The sequence below is a fragment of the Echinops telfairi genome, unplaced genomic scaffold, assembly GCF_000313985.2.
Source record: "Echinops telfairi isolate 266 unplaced genomic scaffold, ASM31398v2 ScPeMD7_11;HRSCAF=52, whole genome shotgun sequence".
NCBI classification, from domain to species: Eukaryota; Metazoa; Chordata; class Mammalia; order Afrosoricida; family Tenrecidae; genus Echinops; species Echinops telfairi.
Window position 1 is genome coordinate 41,752,819 of NW_022103908.1, and position 16,664 is coordinate 41,769,482.

A 16,664-nucleotide genomic window follows, 5' to 3' on the forward strand; every position below is an offset into this window, starting at 1 on the left:
GGGAACCGATTACAAGGATCTAAATTATAACCCCCTCCCTGGGGGATGGACAACAGAAAAGTGGGTGAAGGGAGACATTGGTCAGTGTAAGACATGACAAAATAAAAATAATTTATTAATTTTCAAGGGTTCATGAGGGAGGGATGGGGGAGGGAGGGGAAAATGAGGAGCTGATAACAAGGGCTCAAATAGAAAGAAAATGTTTTGAGAATGATGATGGCAGCAAATGTACAAATGTGCTCTACCCAATAATTGTATGTATGGATTGTAATAAGAGTTGTACAGGCGCCCAGTAAAATGATTTAACAAAAAAAGAGAAATGCATGAGTTGAATCAGGATGTGTGATTAATTGTATAATGTAAACCTACAATACGTTCTGTGAACACATACAAATTTGCAATCAAAAGTGAAAAAGAAAGAACTAATATAAACAGAGAGGCCGCAATGATGGTCTCAAACATTCGAGGATGATGCAGGACTGAGAACTATTTTGTTCTGTTGGACATCGATCGGGTCACTGTGAGTCAGAAATGACTCTTGGGTCTCTTAATACTAAGGAAGTGGCCAAGCACACTGTAGCTCATCTACACGGTGGAGTATTAAAAATAAATGTATATATACAGTTTGCTGCCCCCCCCAAAAGAATCCATTGAACTTAGATGTTGGCTAATTAGTTCTAAATAAAAAACAAACTCACAGGCATTGAGTTAATTCTAACTCATAGCAACTCTATAGGACAGGGTAGAATTCCCCCAGTGGGTTTCTACACCTGTAACTCCTTATAGGAGTAGAAAGCCTCATCTTTTTCCTGAAGAGCAGCCTGTGGTTTCAAACTGCTGACCTTGAGGTTAGCAGCCCAAGGAGTAAACACTACGCTACCAGGGATCTTCTAGTTCTAAGAAAACTCACATAGTGAGCACTATGTAAATGGTCGCTGCACATTTTCCACTTGGCATTGGTTTACATGTTGGATGAGTCATCATCCACTTGGCAGTGAGTGTTACAATCTTTACTTCAAGTGCCACACCCCTCAGGGGTTGGTCAACCCCATCGGCATCTTGTTTTTTCCCACCCTGCTCTTTTGTCTTGGGGCTGACGACTTGGAGACACCTCTACCAACTGTTTTGAGCCTATCTCCTTAAAGAGGGTGCCTGCTTCTCCCCAGACCCTGGGCTCCTCACTGCCTCTGCTCAGTGCTCACTGCTCAGCCTGCTAATTGGTCTCCTTCCCTCCCGGCTCTTTTCTGCCCAGATCACACCTCCATGAAAGATATTTTTATAAAATGAAAATATTGAGACAGAGCTCCCTGTCTGAATGGCCCTTGGCCTGGAACTAGAGGGCCATGTGTGTGGCCCGCCCTGCTAGGCCTGTCCCTTGCTCTTGGACTTCTCCCTTCACCACTTTCTTTGCCTAACATGGTTCTCTCTGGACTGAGAGGGCCATGTGAGCAGGAGTCACGGCTGACTTGGTTACTCTTGTCTCGCTAACATCCAGCGTGGCACCAAATCCTAACGAGTCCGTGTGGAAGTGATTCTGGCTCATGGTGCGCCCCCGCGTGCCCAGTGGAACTGCTTTTGCTCTGAGATCTGACTCTTTTTTTCAAACCCATTTTCTAGAGACTTTCTTTGTATTGGCCTCACACTTGCTACCAGCCAGTGAAGAGAAAGGAAGTCTGATTTTCTTGGGAGTCTCTGAAGGAGAACTCTGGCTCTGCTGTGACAAGGACAACGGACAAAGCCAACCAAAGCCAACCGTCACTACAGCTGAAGGTGAGCCTTTTAGTCCACTGTCCTTCATCCCTGCCCTGCCCAGAAGGGGAGGCCAAGGCACTCAAAGGCTCTCCCTCTTTCCCAATTCATCTGCTGGCCAATAGAACAGCAGTATCCATAGACATGTCATGCCTACACTCATTTAGTTGATTGCAAGGTAGCCATGGTAAGCCCACAGAACTTCGTTAAGAATTGGCGAATCAGAGTTTACCATTACGAAGCTAGTTCAATGGCGGAGTCCAAATTTTCAGACTGCAGGAAGTGGTTTCAGGTGGAAGGCTTGGCCACACCTCGAACCCTGCAGAAGTTCCTGGTAGCCAGAGTCTGAGGTCAGAGGCTGCAGGCAGGGTCTCAGCCGGGCCTGTGGGAGCAGAGGCCGACGATAGCAGAGTTGAGAGGGTGGTACGCTGCCACCCTCCCACCACCCCCTGTAAGTAACAGCCATTCAGTAGATCTATCTATCTATCTATCTATCTATCTATCTATCTATCTATCTATCTATCAATCATCTATTATCTATCTATCTATCTATCTATCATCTATTATCTATCTATCCATCTATCTATCTATCATCTATCTATCAATCATCTATCTATTATCTATCTATCTATCTATCATCTATTATCTATCTATTTATCTATATCTATCATCTATTATCTATCTATCTATCTATCTGTCTGTCTGTCTATCTATCTATCTATCTATCTATCTATCTATCATCTATCTATCAATCATCTATTATCTATCTATCTATCTATCTATCTATCTATCTATCTATCTATCTATCTATCATCTATCTATCTTCCTTCTATGTATCCATCTATCTATATAAATTTCTCACCTTGGCCTCTGATGATGAGTACCAGTATGCCATCAAACACTAATATGTTGCATCCTCTCTCGAGGTTAGAGATTAGTCAAGTGTTGAATCTTCAAGGTTAGAAATTAGAAAGGTTGTTTATGGTTTATGTCTCAGAGCTATTTCACAAAGATTGGCTATATATTTAAAACATTATTCCCCCAATTTTTTCTTTGCCTTCATCAATTTTTGCTGCCCTCCCTCTGATGATCTATTATCCCCCATCCCCTTCACCCAGTGAACATGCACCTCTCTACCTTCTAGTTAGTGATCTCCCTTCTATTCCCCACCACCCCTGGGAGCAGCCTAAGGATGCTTCTCTGTATGCAGAAATCTTTTCTAGAAATCTAGCAATGGTAGTCTCACACCAGATGTACCCATTTGTGCTAGGCTTCGTCCTCTCATCATAATATCTTTTATGTGCCTCTGTTGTGAGCTCTTTCACTGACTCATCATCAGTCAGGATTGCTGCGCACGCACCAGTGTGCTTTTCCATTCCACACACCCCCCCCCCCATGGCCTTTAGGTCGTTTTCACCTGGGAGTGCATGTATCTGTTCATACCATGGCTCATTTCTCTGGGGCATGTATCTAGTAGTGGAACTGATGGGTCATATGTATTTCTATTTCCAATGTTAAGGAAACACCCATCCACAGTGTCTGAAGGTTCCAGTCTCTCCACACCCTTATCAACACTTATTTTTGACTTATTAAAGTTAACAAACAAACAACTGTGCTGTTAATACTGGAGTGAAATGATATCTCACTGTTTAGATTTACATCCCACTAGTGGCTTAGGATGAAGGAGCCCTGGTGGCATAGTGGGTACGCATTGGGCTGCGATCTGCAGGGTCGGCAGTTCGACACCAGCTGTTCAGCAGGAGAAAGAGTGGATGTTCTACTCCTTTCAACAGTTGCAGTCTCAGAAACACATGGGGTGGGGGGTGGACACTAAGAGTCAGCTTTGACTTGATGACCGTGAGCTTGTTTTTTTGGAGCTGCTAAGGACAATGAACATTTCTTCCTGTGCTTGTTGGCTTCCTGAATGTCTTCTTTGCGGAAATGTCTGTTCATCTCCCCTGTCCATTTTTAAGTTGGATTGTCTGACTTTTTATTGCTTCTGTGTTAAAATTTCCTACAGATTTTTAGAAACTGTTGCATTGTCTGATATGTCATTGCCAAACTTTCCCCCACAGACTGTGGGTTCCCTTTCTACTTGCTTGGTGAACTCTTTTGATATGCAAAAGTGTTTAATTTTTAGGAGCGTCCATCCAGTCATCTCCACCACTTGCCTGTCAGTTGGTTGTACTGTGGGGACTTGCATGTTGTTGCCATGCTGGAAGTTGTGCCACCTGTATTTGGAATACCAGCAGGGTCAACCTGCTGGCGGTAAGATTTCAGCATTCTTTCCAGATTCAGAACAGACTACAGAGAAGGAATAGGCTGTCCATTTCTGAGGGATCTGCCACTGAAAACCTTACGAGCAGCGGACATTGTTCGATCCTTGTGTCATGCTGGAAGATGAGCCCCTCAGGATGGAAACGCCTCAAAATGTGACCAGAGAAGTGCTGCTCCCAAAGCAGAGTCTATTTGAATTCGGGCGATGGAGGAAAGCTCTTAGGACCTCCATTTGCTGATGGAATATGTCTGAAAATGAGACGAGCCAGCCGTAAACACCCATAAATAACTGGGATGTGGACCACGTGAGGTGAATTGAAACAGGGGCTGCAGCAATAAGCTCACATATGACACCCAGTGGGAGGCTGGCCTGCGACCAGGTGGCACTTTGTTCTGTTGTACAGAGAGTCGCAACGAGTCCGAATGGACTCGGCCACATCTAACAACAACAACAACAACAACAACAGCAACAACGGAGTCATCTAGCTCATTCATGTCTTTTTGATTATACTTGATAGTGAATTTTTGCCATATATTAGGGCCCCTACGCTTGTCCCCATCCTTTGGACGTGATGTCAGGAGAAATCCAACCCTGGAAGAGGACATTACACATTACAGTAAAACAGAGGGGCAGCAAAAAAGAGGAAGGCACTGGACAAGATGGAAGTGGCCACAACCATGGGATCAAACAAGAGAACAGTGGTGAGGATGGTGCTGGACCGGGTGGTGATTTGTTCTGTTGAACACATGGTCGCTATGGTTGGGACCAACTTGGCAACGCACCACCACAACAGCAACAACGCACACTTGTCCCTCTTTTTGCTGTGATGATCTTCATCGTTTTAGGTTTTACATTTAGGTCCTTGATTTATCCTGAGTTTGTTTTTGTACCCGGTGTGAAATATGAGTTCCTGGCTCACTCATCAGCAAATGGATATCCCGTTTTTCAGCACCATTTGTTAAAAGAGGTGATGTCCTCTCCACCTAATGGGTTTCAGCTCTTGGTGAAAGATCAGCTGTCCAGAGGTGGACAGATCTGATGCTGAGTTCTCTCTTCTGTTCCTTTGTTCTATGCGTCTGCACTTGTCACTGGTTGTTTTGACGATGGGGTTGAATAGCAGGTTTTGAGATTAGGAAGTGTGAGGCCTCCTACTTTGTTCTTCTTTAGTAGTGCTTTGCTTATTTGGGGCCACTTTCTTTTCCACATGATTAGTTTTCCCAACTCTAGTATTATTATTATTATTTCAAGTTTTTATTGTGAATTAGGTGAGAGTTTACATTTCTAAAAATTAAACAACGTACAATACTCTTCAAACTTCCCTGCCCTTCATTTTTTTCTTCTTTCTCTTGTAAAGCACTATCTGCCCTTTCACCTACCTACCCTCTAAATTTGTCCATCTCTTTAAAGAATGATGTTGGAATCTGGATTACAATGGCATTTTATCTGTAGATTGCTTTGTATATTATTGATATTTTCACAATGCTAAGTCTTCCTATCCATGATCATAGTACAGTCTTCCACTTGTGTAGGTTGCTTTGGTTCCTTGTTGTAGTGTTTTGTAGTCTTCTTCACATAGAGTTGTTGTTTGTTTCTTTACTTTTATTTTTTCCGAAGAATTTCACCTTTTGGTGAACCACATTCTGGGTGGTTACATAAATAATATTGCTTTTCTGATTCCCTTCCAGAGCTTTCTGTTAGTGTAAAGAAATCTAATGTTTCTATGTTGATTTTGTCACTTGCCACTTTGCTCAATCTTTCAATAAGTTCCAGGGATTTTCTTGCAGAGTCTTTGGGATTTCCTAAGTATACAATCATATTATCTGAAAGGAGAGACATTTTTTGCTGCCAATTTGGATGCCTCTTATTTTGCTTTCTTTACTTATGGCTCTGGCCAAGACTTCCAGTACAGTACTGACTAGTCTTGGTGATAAAGGGCATCTCATTCTGGTTCCCGGGCACCAGGAGAGAGCTGTCACGTTGTGAAGTACAGATCTAAACAGAGTGTTATGTTTAGAGAAGCGACAGCTTTACCTTTTGATATTTTCACTTATTGAAGGTTTCTATGGTGCTGTAGCAATACATACCTTTTGACTTCGTGTGTGTGTGTGTGTGTGTGTGTGTGTGTGTGTGTGTGTGTAAGCATACTATTGACTAACACTCCATCCGACTTAAGAGCATTGTAGAAACTTACAGAAAAGTCCGTCCCAGGAAACAGTGGGCAGGACAGTTTTCCTCCTTCCCGTTGACTTCACGCTCCTTTCCAGGCAAGGAGCAGGAGCGCGACAAAGTGTTCAGCCAACAGAGAGAACTGCGCGTGCACACCTAATCCTCCCCTCTTCGCTCTAGTCTCCCTGGCCTGCATGTGGCTATAGTCTCCACTTTCGACTTGACTATCTATACGACTGGCAGCACATCTGCATCAGTGCTCAAAACACGCCCATTAGAGGGCTGGCAGGTGTGAGGCACCAGTGTGTCTGTGCTGCAGACTTCGTCGGAAGGTGGGCTTTCTTTTCACTTGGGAAATAGAGTGGAAAGCCCAACCCTGGCTGCAGATCAAAACCATATTCTCTAATCTAAAACTTTTCTCTGGCCTTTTAACACGGTCGCACTGACTCCCTTAAACTCACTGCTGCAAAGTCAATTGTGACTCCTGGCAACCCCTACAGGATGCACTAGAACGGGCTCATGTGGGTGTCTGGGACAGTAACTCTTTATAGCAGTAGAAAGCCTCATCTTTATCTGTAGTACTGACCTTGTGGGGTGCATCTACCGTCTGCCTGTATTGTTTGATTGCTTTAGTTCTGGAGAAGGGGAGAGGAGGCCATAGAGGAGTCGTGACTACTTATTGTCCTTCAACATATCAACACCGCCATTGGCAACTCCGGCTGCTCAGGGACCACACGGATCTGCTGGGGTTTCTCCTTCTCAAGCTTGCACTTCTTCATTTCGTTCCTTTCTTTTACGTCAGAGAAGAACCCATGCAAAGACCTGACAGCCCAGAAGGAACCGTCACTTACATCTTTCATCTTCTACAAGAGGAAGGTGGGCTCCCGGTACACTTTGGAGTCAGCTGCCCACTCCAAATGGTTCCTCTGCACCTCCTCCAGTTCTGACGCACCTGTTGGCATGACGAAAACCCCTGGAAAGAACAATCATACGGAGTTTTCCTTTGCAAAGTTAAGCCAATGGACATGAACCCTAATGAGGTCGGTGGATAGGAGACGAACCCATCCAATCCCTTTTAAATCTGTCTCCTCTAATTAAAAAACTCATGAAAACTGCTCATTGTCGATGGGTCTTATTTCCTTTTAGTATGCAATCAACTTGTGTTTTTCACAAACCTCAACTTTCATGACACTCAGATTACAACAAGAATGCGAGATGTGTCTTAAGGCATTTTTAAAACTTACTGATGGCTTTGTCTCCAGTACTTCTTATTCCTTATTTCTCTTTGGGGTTTCCAACGATTGTTAGGAACTGTCCGCAGGTATTTACATATTTTAACCCCTTTTCAAGGAAAATGTTCATTTAATAACCCGAGTAGCATCACTTGACATGAGAACCTTTTCTTCTTACCCCATGGATCTCAAAGTAGTAAACACAGGCAGGTAAAGTGAGTTATTCTGTCATTGGGAGGTGTCTTTACCTTTAGCAGTTAATTGTGATGTTTTTGTAAGCAAAACTATTTAAACAATGAATTTTCTGAAGATACAAAGGCCTACTTCAGTTAATTAGTTAAACTTTACTTTTATTCAGTCATTATTTCATGTTGGAAAAAATCACTATGCAATTCTATCGACCATCAGACTTAGCAGCTTGTAAGTATTGAAAGTCACTGATAAATAGGCGACTGAGAATTGGGCTGCAAAGTTACATCATTTCACACGGCAAGTCGCGGGGAAACAAAGTTTGAAAATCCCAGTTCGATAGTGGCACAGTGGTTAAGTGATCTTCTTCAGTGAAGACCGTCGTTGTTCAGAGCCATGGCGTCGGTTCTGACCCTTCGCAACCCTATGCACAGCAGAACGCAACGCTGCCCTGCCCAGCGCCACCTCATCATCGCTCTGATGCCTGAGCCCGTTGATGCAGCCACTGCGTCCGACCATCTAGTAGAGGGTCTTCCTCTGTTTGCTGCCCCTTTCCTTTGTCAAGCATGGTACTCTTCTCCAGGGACTGGTCTCTCCCGACAATATGTCCCAAGGCTGTAACACTAAGGTTTGCAACAAGGGAGGCCTGGCGGCTGCCACGACCGGCCTCTTGATGCAAAGAGCCGAAGAATCAGGACAGTGCCGGGAATCTTGGCGTTGCCGAGGGCCTTCCAGCCGGAGCCGCAGTCTGCGGCCGAGGAGGGCAGGCACTGCTCACTTACGGAGGTACTGCTAACTTATAGTAAGACTACTGTGACCAAACTCTCCTCTCTTCCCCTGCGCTTTCTTCACCTGGCTCCATTCAAAGAACAGTGAGAGACCAGACCGCGGAAACAGCCCATGGCATTTCATGAGAGTCTGTTTCTTGAGCTCTGATATTTTCTTGTAAATTCATTTTTTTCCTGTTTTCCCGTTGCTTGTTAAGACATCCCATGAGGTCAGGCTTCACAGGCACTGAGCAGGTGGAGACTCATGCCAGTGGATTTGATGGAGCAAGTGGATAAAGGCTAACACAGGGTGCAAGGCAGCCCAACCTGTCTGGCCCGCCCACTTGAGCTTCAAGGTCATCGGCTATCGCCTGAATCCCTGGCCCACCCTGGACCTTCCTGTCCACCCGAAGCCAATCCCGGAGCCAGACTTTCCACATCACCTTGGCCCAGAAAGCCTCCTCAAACACAGACCGAATCACACCACCCCCCTGACTAAAATCCTTCCGTGGCTCAGCACCACTTCCAGATGAAGCCCAACCTCCGGAAGACCCGGTCACCCTTTATGAGCCAACTCTGCTCAGCTTCCTCACTCACTATGGACCCTATTCTTCAAATGTTGAGTTCATCACCAATTCAGGTTTCTGCTATGGAGAGGGGTTGGCCACCTGGGAATCCAGACACCACTTTGTGACCGCAGGTAGGGCACCTTACTGACTTGTGTCCTCTCCTGTCAGCCACTGTCAGGCTGGCTTTACCCACAGCCAGCAGAGGGCGCTGTGACACCGAAGGGCTGCCCACGAGAGCTTTGCTCCTACACCCTGGATGTGCGGAGGGAAGAGTGGCAGCGGAGGCTTTCAACTTTATCTGGTGCCCGAAGGTAGGACTTTGTAATGTGGTCACCATGTTTTTGTATGCCCTTGAGTCGATTACAACTCATAATGACCTTACATGTCAGAGTAGAATTGCCCATCGGGCTGTGTGTGTGTGTACTGTCATCATGCAGGAACAATCAGGAGAAGATGGAACAAATACTCAGCATCACTGTACCAAAAAGAGCTGGTCGACAGCCCCCCACGTCAGGACGTAGCACATGAGCAAGAACCGATGGTGCTGAAGGAAGAAGTTCTAGCTGCACTCAATGCCTTGGCCAAAACCAAGGCTCCAGGAATTGATGGAAGAGCCATTAAAATGTTTCAACAAGCTGATGCAACACTGGGGGCACTCACTCACCGCTGCCAGGAAATGTGTAAGTCAACTACTTGGCCAATTGACTGGAAGCGATCCATATTTGTGTCCATTCCAAAGAAAGCTGATCCAACAGAATGCTCTAAATATTTCTTATTCCCCAAATTACCCAGAGACACTAGGGAAATCAACATCCTGAGAAAACGAATATGAATCACTCACTTCCCCTCATCGACTCCAGCTCCTGCATCAGGGCAAACATTCGAAAGTGATTTTCGAGTGCAAGAGTGAATTCACACCCTTTATTTCTTGACCCTTCTTCATCTTCTTCTTTTGTTTTTAAAAATAATTTTACTGGGGACTCGTACAGCTTTTATCACAACCCATCCATCCATCCATCCATCCATTGTGTCAAGCACATTTGAACAGATGTTGCCATCATCATTTTCAAAATATTTTCTTTCTACTTGAGCCCTTGGTATCAGCTCCTCATCCCCCCCTTCTCTCCCTCACCCTCCCTCCCTCACAAGCCCTTGATAACGTATACATTTATTATTATTTTTTCAAGTCTTACACTGACTGATGTCTCCCTTCACCCACTTTTCTATTGATTGATCATTCTTCTAAGGACTCCAGCATGCTAGGGTCTAACTGGCTGATCATAGTCCAGTAGTGGATCCCAAGTCAAGCTCTGTATCTGCTTCCCCCATCTCGTCACAGTGCCACTGCCCTGGTATCACATGTCGTAGAGATCTAAGTCTAGAGATAGCCAGCCATGCACAGACAGATACGCATATTTAGATTTACAATAACTCCAAATGGATTTCCAAAATGCCACCTTAGGTCACCAGCCTGTGGTTACAAATGGGACTACCTCTCAGTCCTCGATAAAATCGCCTCCTCCTAATGATTTTGGGTGTTGACATGTATTCGTGACTGGTCCACCCCTGACAGGTGCCGCAGCATTTCTCCGGCCTCTTGCTGAGGGCTGTCACTACTCCACAAGCACTGGCCGGCCACAGTGAGTTCAAGCTTCCAGACTTGCCTAATGGCTAGGGGTGTAGCTGGGGAGGGATGCTTACAGTGAGTCCTGTCGAATGGCTCCAGGAGCCACATCTGAGTCACAGAGAACACATTGCACTCAAAATAATTTCTCTCACCTAATAATTATGATGCTGTAACTAGACTTAGCTCACCAGGCCTCGTTCATCTTTTCCGTAGATAACTTATTTCCCAGAAGGCTTCTTGACTGAATCCATTGGTAACTAGGTCACATGTGGGCAACCATGTCTGACTCTCAGGTTGGATTTAGTGTTGGTCCTCAGTGACACCTCTCATATTTTATCTGTATAAATTCCCTATGTTCACAAGGTGGATCCTAATTGATTTAAAAGTATTTCCTCACGTTGTGCCTTGTGGTACCTATATGTGAAGACATTCAGGGGTGGGATACATTATAATACACCCCTATATACATTTGCTCCTGCAGCTCTCTTCCTTTCCTGCCCATGCTGTGCCTTCCCTTCCCTTTGTCCTTGGGCTTAATCCTGTTATTTTTAAGGCAAAAGAATGTGAGCAAAAATTAAAGTGAGCCTGTTTTTTATTACGACCTTAATATTTATGAGAAGTTTTGTCAACCCACTTGGCCCTTCAGACCTCAGTCATGCGAAAAGAATGTCCTATATTACACCTTCAAACTGAGAACTGCAATGAAACCTGCAGTCAGAATGAACCCGGCACAAAATTAAGACGCGAAACCAGACTCAACACGCACAGATGATATCAGGTAGGCTGCACCTTCCCTACAGATCTGAGAGTGGAATAAACAATTACCGAAGTCCAGAGGACTCTGGGCTTGTCTGTTATGTAGTATTACAGTAGCAAAAACCTGTGAGATACTGGGGGCTAAATAGGGTGGACTGGTGGCTACATAGACTTGTAAAATGGAGTGGTGGGCGCTTAGATCGAACCCTTCAGATGTGTGGTTAAAGACTAACCCTTTAAGGTGGCAGTCATGGAGAACTGACTCCTGGTTGACAGCTATTGACAATTGGAGCTCAAAGTCACTGCAGGAATAAACTCCCCAGTATCCTAAATTAAGACAAATAAGCAAAGGCATGGGAAAAGAACGTGACACTTTGAAGCGTCTTTCATCGCAGTCTTGTTTCCTGGAAACATTGCCAAGAGCGAAGGGTTAATCTATGGATCGTACATGGAAGGACTATTCATAACTCTGGAAAGCGTGAACTACTCACTTCACGTGGACTTTCACCCCCTCAAGCTGGTTCCCTTTTGCGTGGTTTGGGAGTAAACAGATGGGCTCACCTGGAGGTTCTTGTCTGGTTAGGAGCATTGGTCTGCTTTCTGCTCCTTCCAGTTCTTCACACAGGCAGCGGCTTCCCTCCATAAACGTGTGCTTGAGGTAATCCGTAGAGTCTACTACAATATCCTGCTTGTCAAATAGGTTAGGTGGATGTGGGGATCAACATTTGGAAAAATAAAATGTCTAATCTGAAAGTGAGAAGGCTGTATATTACTAGAATAAATTATATTGCAAGGTGTCCTAATAAAGAACCATTTATATATTTCTGAAGATAATCTCACTTGGAACATAATGTGTGTATATATATATATGTATATATATAATTTTTACTTTATTTTATTGGGGGCTCTTACAGATGTTATCCATACAATCCATCTTGTCAAACACATATTTACATATGTTGTCATCATCTTTTTCACAACATTTTCTTTCAACCTGAGCTCCTGGCATCAGCTCCTCCTTTCTCCCTCTCCCTCCCCCATGCCCCCCTAACAATCTATAAATTGTTCTTTTCCCCCCCATGTTTTACATCAACTGCTGTCCCATTTCACCCACACTTCTGCTGTCTGTCCCCTTAGGATGGGGGTCACACGTCGATCATTGTGGTCGGTTCCCCCCCTCTGATTACCCTCCCCGCACCTTTACCCTCCTAGTATTGGTGCTCCCCTTATTGGTCCTGAGGGGGTTTATCTGTTCTGGATTCCCCATTGGTATAATTATAGATACTCAGACCAATAGAAAATGATTGAAAACACACACACACACATAATCATTTTATAGGGGACTCATACAACTCTTATCACAACCCATCCATCCATCCATTGTGTCAAGCACATTTTTACATTTGTTGCCATCATCATTTTCAAAACATTTTCATTTCTACTTGAGCCCCTGGTATCAGCTTCCCATTTCCCCCCTCCCTCCTCCACTCTACCTTCCCTCATGAACCCTTGATAATTTATAAATTATTATTATTTTGTCATGTCTTACACTGACCAATGCCTCCCTTTACTGACTTTTCTGTTGTCTTTCCCCCTGGGAGGGGGTTATAGATAGATCACTGTGATTGGTTCCCCCTTCTTCCCCCCACCTTCCTCTTATCCTCCTGGTATGGCTACTCTCAATATTGGTCCTGAGGGATTTATCTGTCCTGTATTCCCTGTGTTTCCAGCTCTGATCTGTACCAGTGTACATCCTCTGGTCTAGCTAGATTTGTAAGGTAAAATTGGGGTCATGGTAGTGGGGGAAGCATTGAAGAACAGAGGAAAGTTGTACGTTTTATCTGTGTCATAATGCACCGTGACTGGCTCATCTCCTCCCTGCGACCCTTCTGTCAGGGGATGTCCAATTGTCTACAGATAGGCTTTGTGTTTCCATCCGCACTCCCCTCACTCATAATGATATGGTTTTTTGTTCTGGGTTTTTGATGCTGGATACCTGATCCTATCGACACCTCATGATAACACAGGTTGGTGTGATTCTTCCATGTGGGCTTTGTTGCTTCTCAGCTAGATGGCCATTTGTTTATCTTCAAGCCTTTAAGACCCCAGATGCTATATCTTTTGATAACCGGGCACCATCAGCTTTCTTCACCACATTTGCTTATGTACACATTTTGTCTTCAGAGATCCTGTTGGGAAGGTGAGCTTCATAGAATGCCAGGTTATTAGAACAAAGTATTCTTGTGTTGAGGGAGTATTTGAACAGAGCCCTAATGTCCATCTGCTACCTTAATACTAAACCTATAAATATATGTACATAGATCTATTTCCCCAATGTACATGCCTGTATTTAGACTTCTATAAATGTCCTTTGCCTCCTAGTTCTTTCCTCTATTTTATTTTACTTTCCTCTTGTCCCACTCTCATGTTCAGTTTGCACTTGGGTTTCAGTAATTCCTCTCGGTTACATTGCCCTTGATCAAGCCCTACCAGGCCTCATACACCCTCCTCACCATCAATTTGAGATCATTTGTTATTCCCTTGTCTTTGGGTTTGTTAACACCCACTTCCTTTCCCCTGCCTCCCCCTCTCCCAGTCCCTCAGGAACCGTTGGTCCTGTTGTTTTCTCCTCTGGATTGTTTATCTCACCTACCTTATCTAGATAGACATGCTGAGATAATAATATGCACAAAAACAAGACAGAGGAAAACAGAGCAACAAAAGAAAATACAACAACAACAGCAAAAACCAATGACCAAAACAAGAGAAAAGCCTATAAATAGCTCAGGGTCTGTTTGTTGACCTGTAGGAGTGTTTTCTGGTAGAGTCTGATGGGGTGCCATGTTCTGGCCCTACAGTCTATTTTTGGTATTCCCTAGGGACTTCATTGCTTTGCTCCCCTTGTTGTTCTGTTGCATGCCCTTAGCATTTTGCCTTGGTGTGGTGGGATCAGATCGGTCACAATTTTCCCACTGTGCCTCCAGTGTTGTCCCACGTAGCGCTATGGGTCAATAAGGGACATCGTGTCTCCTGATGGGGCTGGCCCTATGCTCCTCTTGGTGCATTGCCTGCTCTGAGCACGAAAATCATCTTCAGGGCTTGGTGGACCAGAAGGTACTCCACTGTCTCTCCCTCCCCCTTCCTTTGCTCCTATGTGCTCTGATCAGACATGTCCCTCTCTCTGAGCTGTAGCTTCAGTGCTGTCCTCTGAGCTGAATTCTTCTGGGGGGAGGGAGGGCTGTTCATGTAGTTGGGATTGGGGCTGGCCCCTCAGACATCTTTATTGGTTCCCTGCTTCATGCTGGTATGCTGCATTCACGTCTTTGGGTACTGGATTGAAGTTTGATCCCTCTTTCCCTGTGGAGATATAAACAATACCCTCCCCTTGGGTGGGTTAGTGCCCTGTTCCCCCGCTACCCATGTCTCCCCGCCCCCACTTTTTACTTGGCTACCATATGTATCTCTGGATTTGGTCTGGCCCCTGCCATACTACTTGGACTTCACCCCAGGAATGTATGTATACAGTAGCTTTTTCCCTGTGCCCCTTTTGCATTTTTAAGCTTACCTCAGTGGACTTATGAAGTGCTTTTTCTTTTGTGCTTGGTTTACTTTGCTTAGCATATTTTCCTCCAGTTCTTCCCATGAGGTGATGCGCTTCTTGTGTTCATCACTGCTTTTTAGGGATGCATAATACTCCACTGTATGTATGTATCACAGATTTTAAATCCATTCTTCTGTTGATGGAAATTTGGGTTGTTCAACCTCCTTGCAATTGTGAACTATGATGTGATGAACATTGTAGCACAGATGTCTGGCCATGGTTTGTTTCTTGCCTCTTCTGGGTATATACCCAGTAGGGGGATTGTTGGGTTGTATGGTAGCTCAATTTCCATTTGTTCTAGATATCGGCAAATCGATTTCCATAGTGCCTGTACATACCTACAGGCCCACTAGCAGTGGATGAGAGATCCTATCTCACCACAGCCCCTCCAACACTTGTTACTTTCTGATTTTTTGAATTGGGCTATGTTTGAGGGTGTTAGGTGGTATCTCATAGCTGTTTTAATTTGCATTTCTCTTATGACTAATGATGGGGAACATTTTCTCATATGTTTATTGGCCATTTAGATTTCTGCCCTTGTGGAACTTCTGTTCAGGTCCTTTGCCCACTTCCTCAGTGGGAAATTAGTTTTTAAAATTTTTTTAGTTTTGGAAGCTAGCAAAGTACTGTAGATTTTAGTAATAAGGCCTTGGTCTGATATGTCATTGCTAAAGATGTTTTCCCAGTCCATGGGCTCCCTTATTACTCTCTTGGTGAATTCTTTCAATGTAGACAGGTATTTAATCTTCAGTATATCCCACCTGCCAATTTGTGACTCATCTGTATTTGTGCCCTTCCCTATTTCTGATAGACTATATATTTCCTGTGCCAAAGTTCTCAGGTTGGTCCCAATTTCCTCATTGATGACCCTAATAGTTTGGGGTTTTATCTAAAAGTCTGTTATTCACCTTGAGTTTATTCTTATGCATGGAGTGAGATAAGAGTCTTACTTCATTTTTTCTGCAGGTAGATATCCATTTTTTCCCAGCACCCCTTGCTGAATAGGGCATCCGTTTCCCATTTGATATTTTTTTGGCCTATCAAAGATCGGTTGTCTGTATGCTGATGGTTTTATTTCTGGGTTTCCATTGGTCTGAGTATCTGTCATTGTACCAGTACCATGCAGTTTTGACCACTGTGGCTGTATAATATGTGCTAAAATCAGGTAAAGCAAGCCCTCCCACTGTGTCCTTCTTCTTGAGGTGTTCTCTGCTAATTCTGGGCTTCTTCTTTCTCCATACGTAGTTGGTAACCAGCTTTTCCAATTTTTTGAAGAAAGATGATGGTATTTGTTTCAGGATAGCATTAAAGTTATATAGTGCCTTTGGCAGAACTGACATCTTTACTCTATTGAGTCTTCCAATTCACGAGCATGGGATATTCTTCCATTTGTTGAGGTCACTCTTGGTTTCTTGTAATAGTGTTTGAGGTAGTTAGTTTATTGTGCCAACCTGGTCGATAAACACACGTGGGGTTAATTGCAGGGTGGAGGGATAAATGGCTCGGTGACCCTCACCTTTCTAGTTCTCAGGTCTCTTGCTATCTGACAGTCCAACCAGGGTGCAGCTGCCTTAGCCAGTTCCCTGAGTTAGCTGGCAAGGGTCACTTCCTGCAAGACATCCCTGAGGAGAAGCCGCATGGACCTACCCGATGCAGCCCTGGGTGCTGGAGCACCCGTGTGGAGACCCCTGCCAGTGCTGAGATGCTTACACATTCACTGATTCGGCTTT

At 44.4% G+C, this 16,664-nt stretch overlaps 1 protein-coding gene across 1 annotated transcript in view; it reads left to right on the forward strand.

The window, feature by feature from the left end:
• IL37 (interleukin 37) overlaps positions 1 to 7,222 on the forward strand; it is an 8,290-nt gene extending 1,068 nt beyond the window's left edge. Inside the window, exons 2-4 of the mRNA XM_045287099.1 lie at positions 1,618 to 1,770; positions 6,827 to 6,895; positions 6,996 to 7,222. Coding sequence (XP_045143034.1) covers positions 1,618 to 1,770; positions 6,827 to 6,895; positions 6,996 to 7,222 — 449 coding nt within the window. The remainder of the gene's footprint in view (positions 1 to 1,617; positions 1,771 to 6,826; positions 6,896 to 6,995) is intronic.
• The last annotated feature ends 9,442 nt before the right edge of the window (positions 7,223 to 16,664 follow it).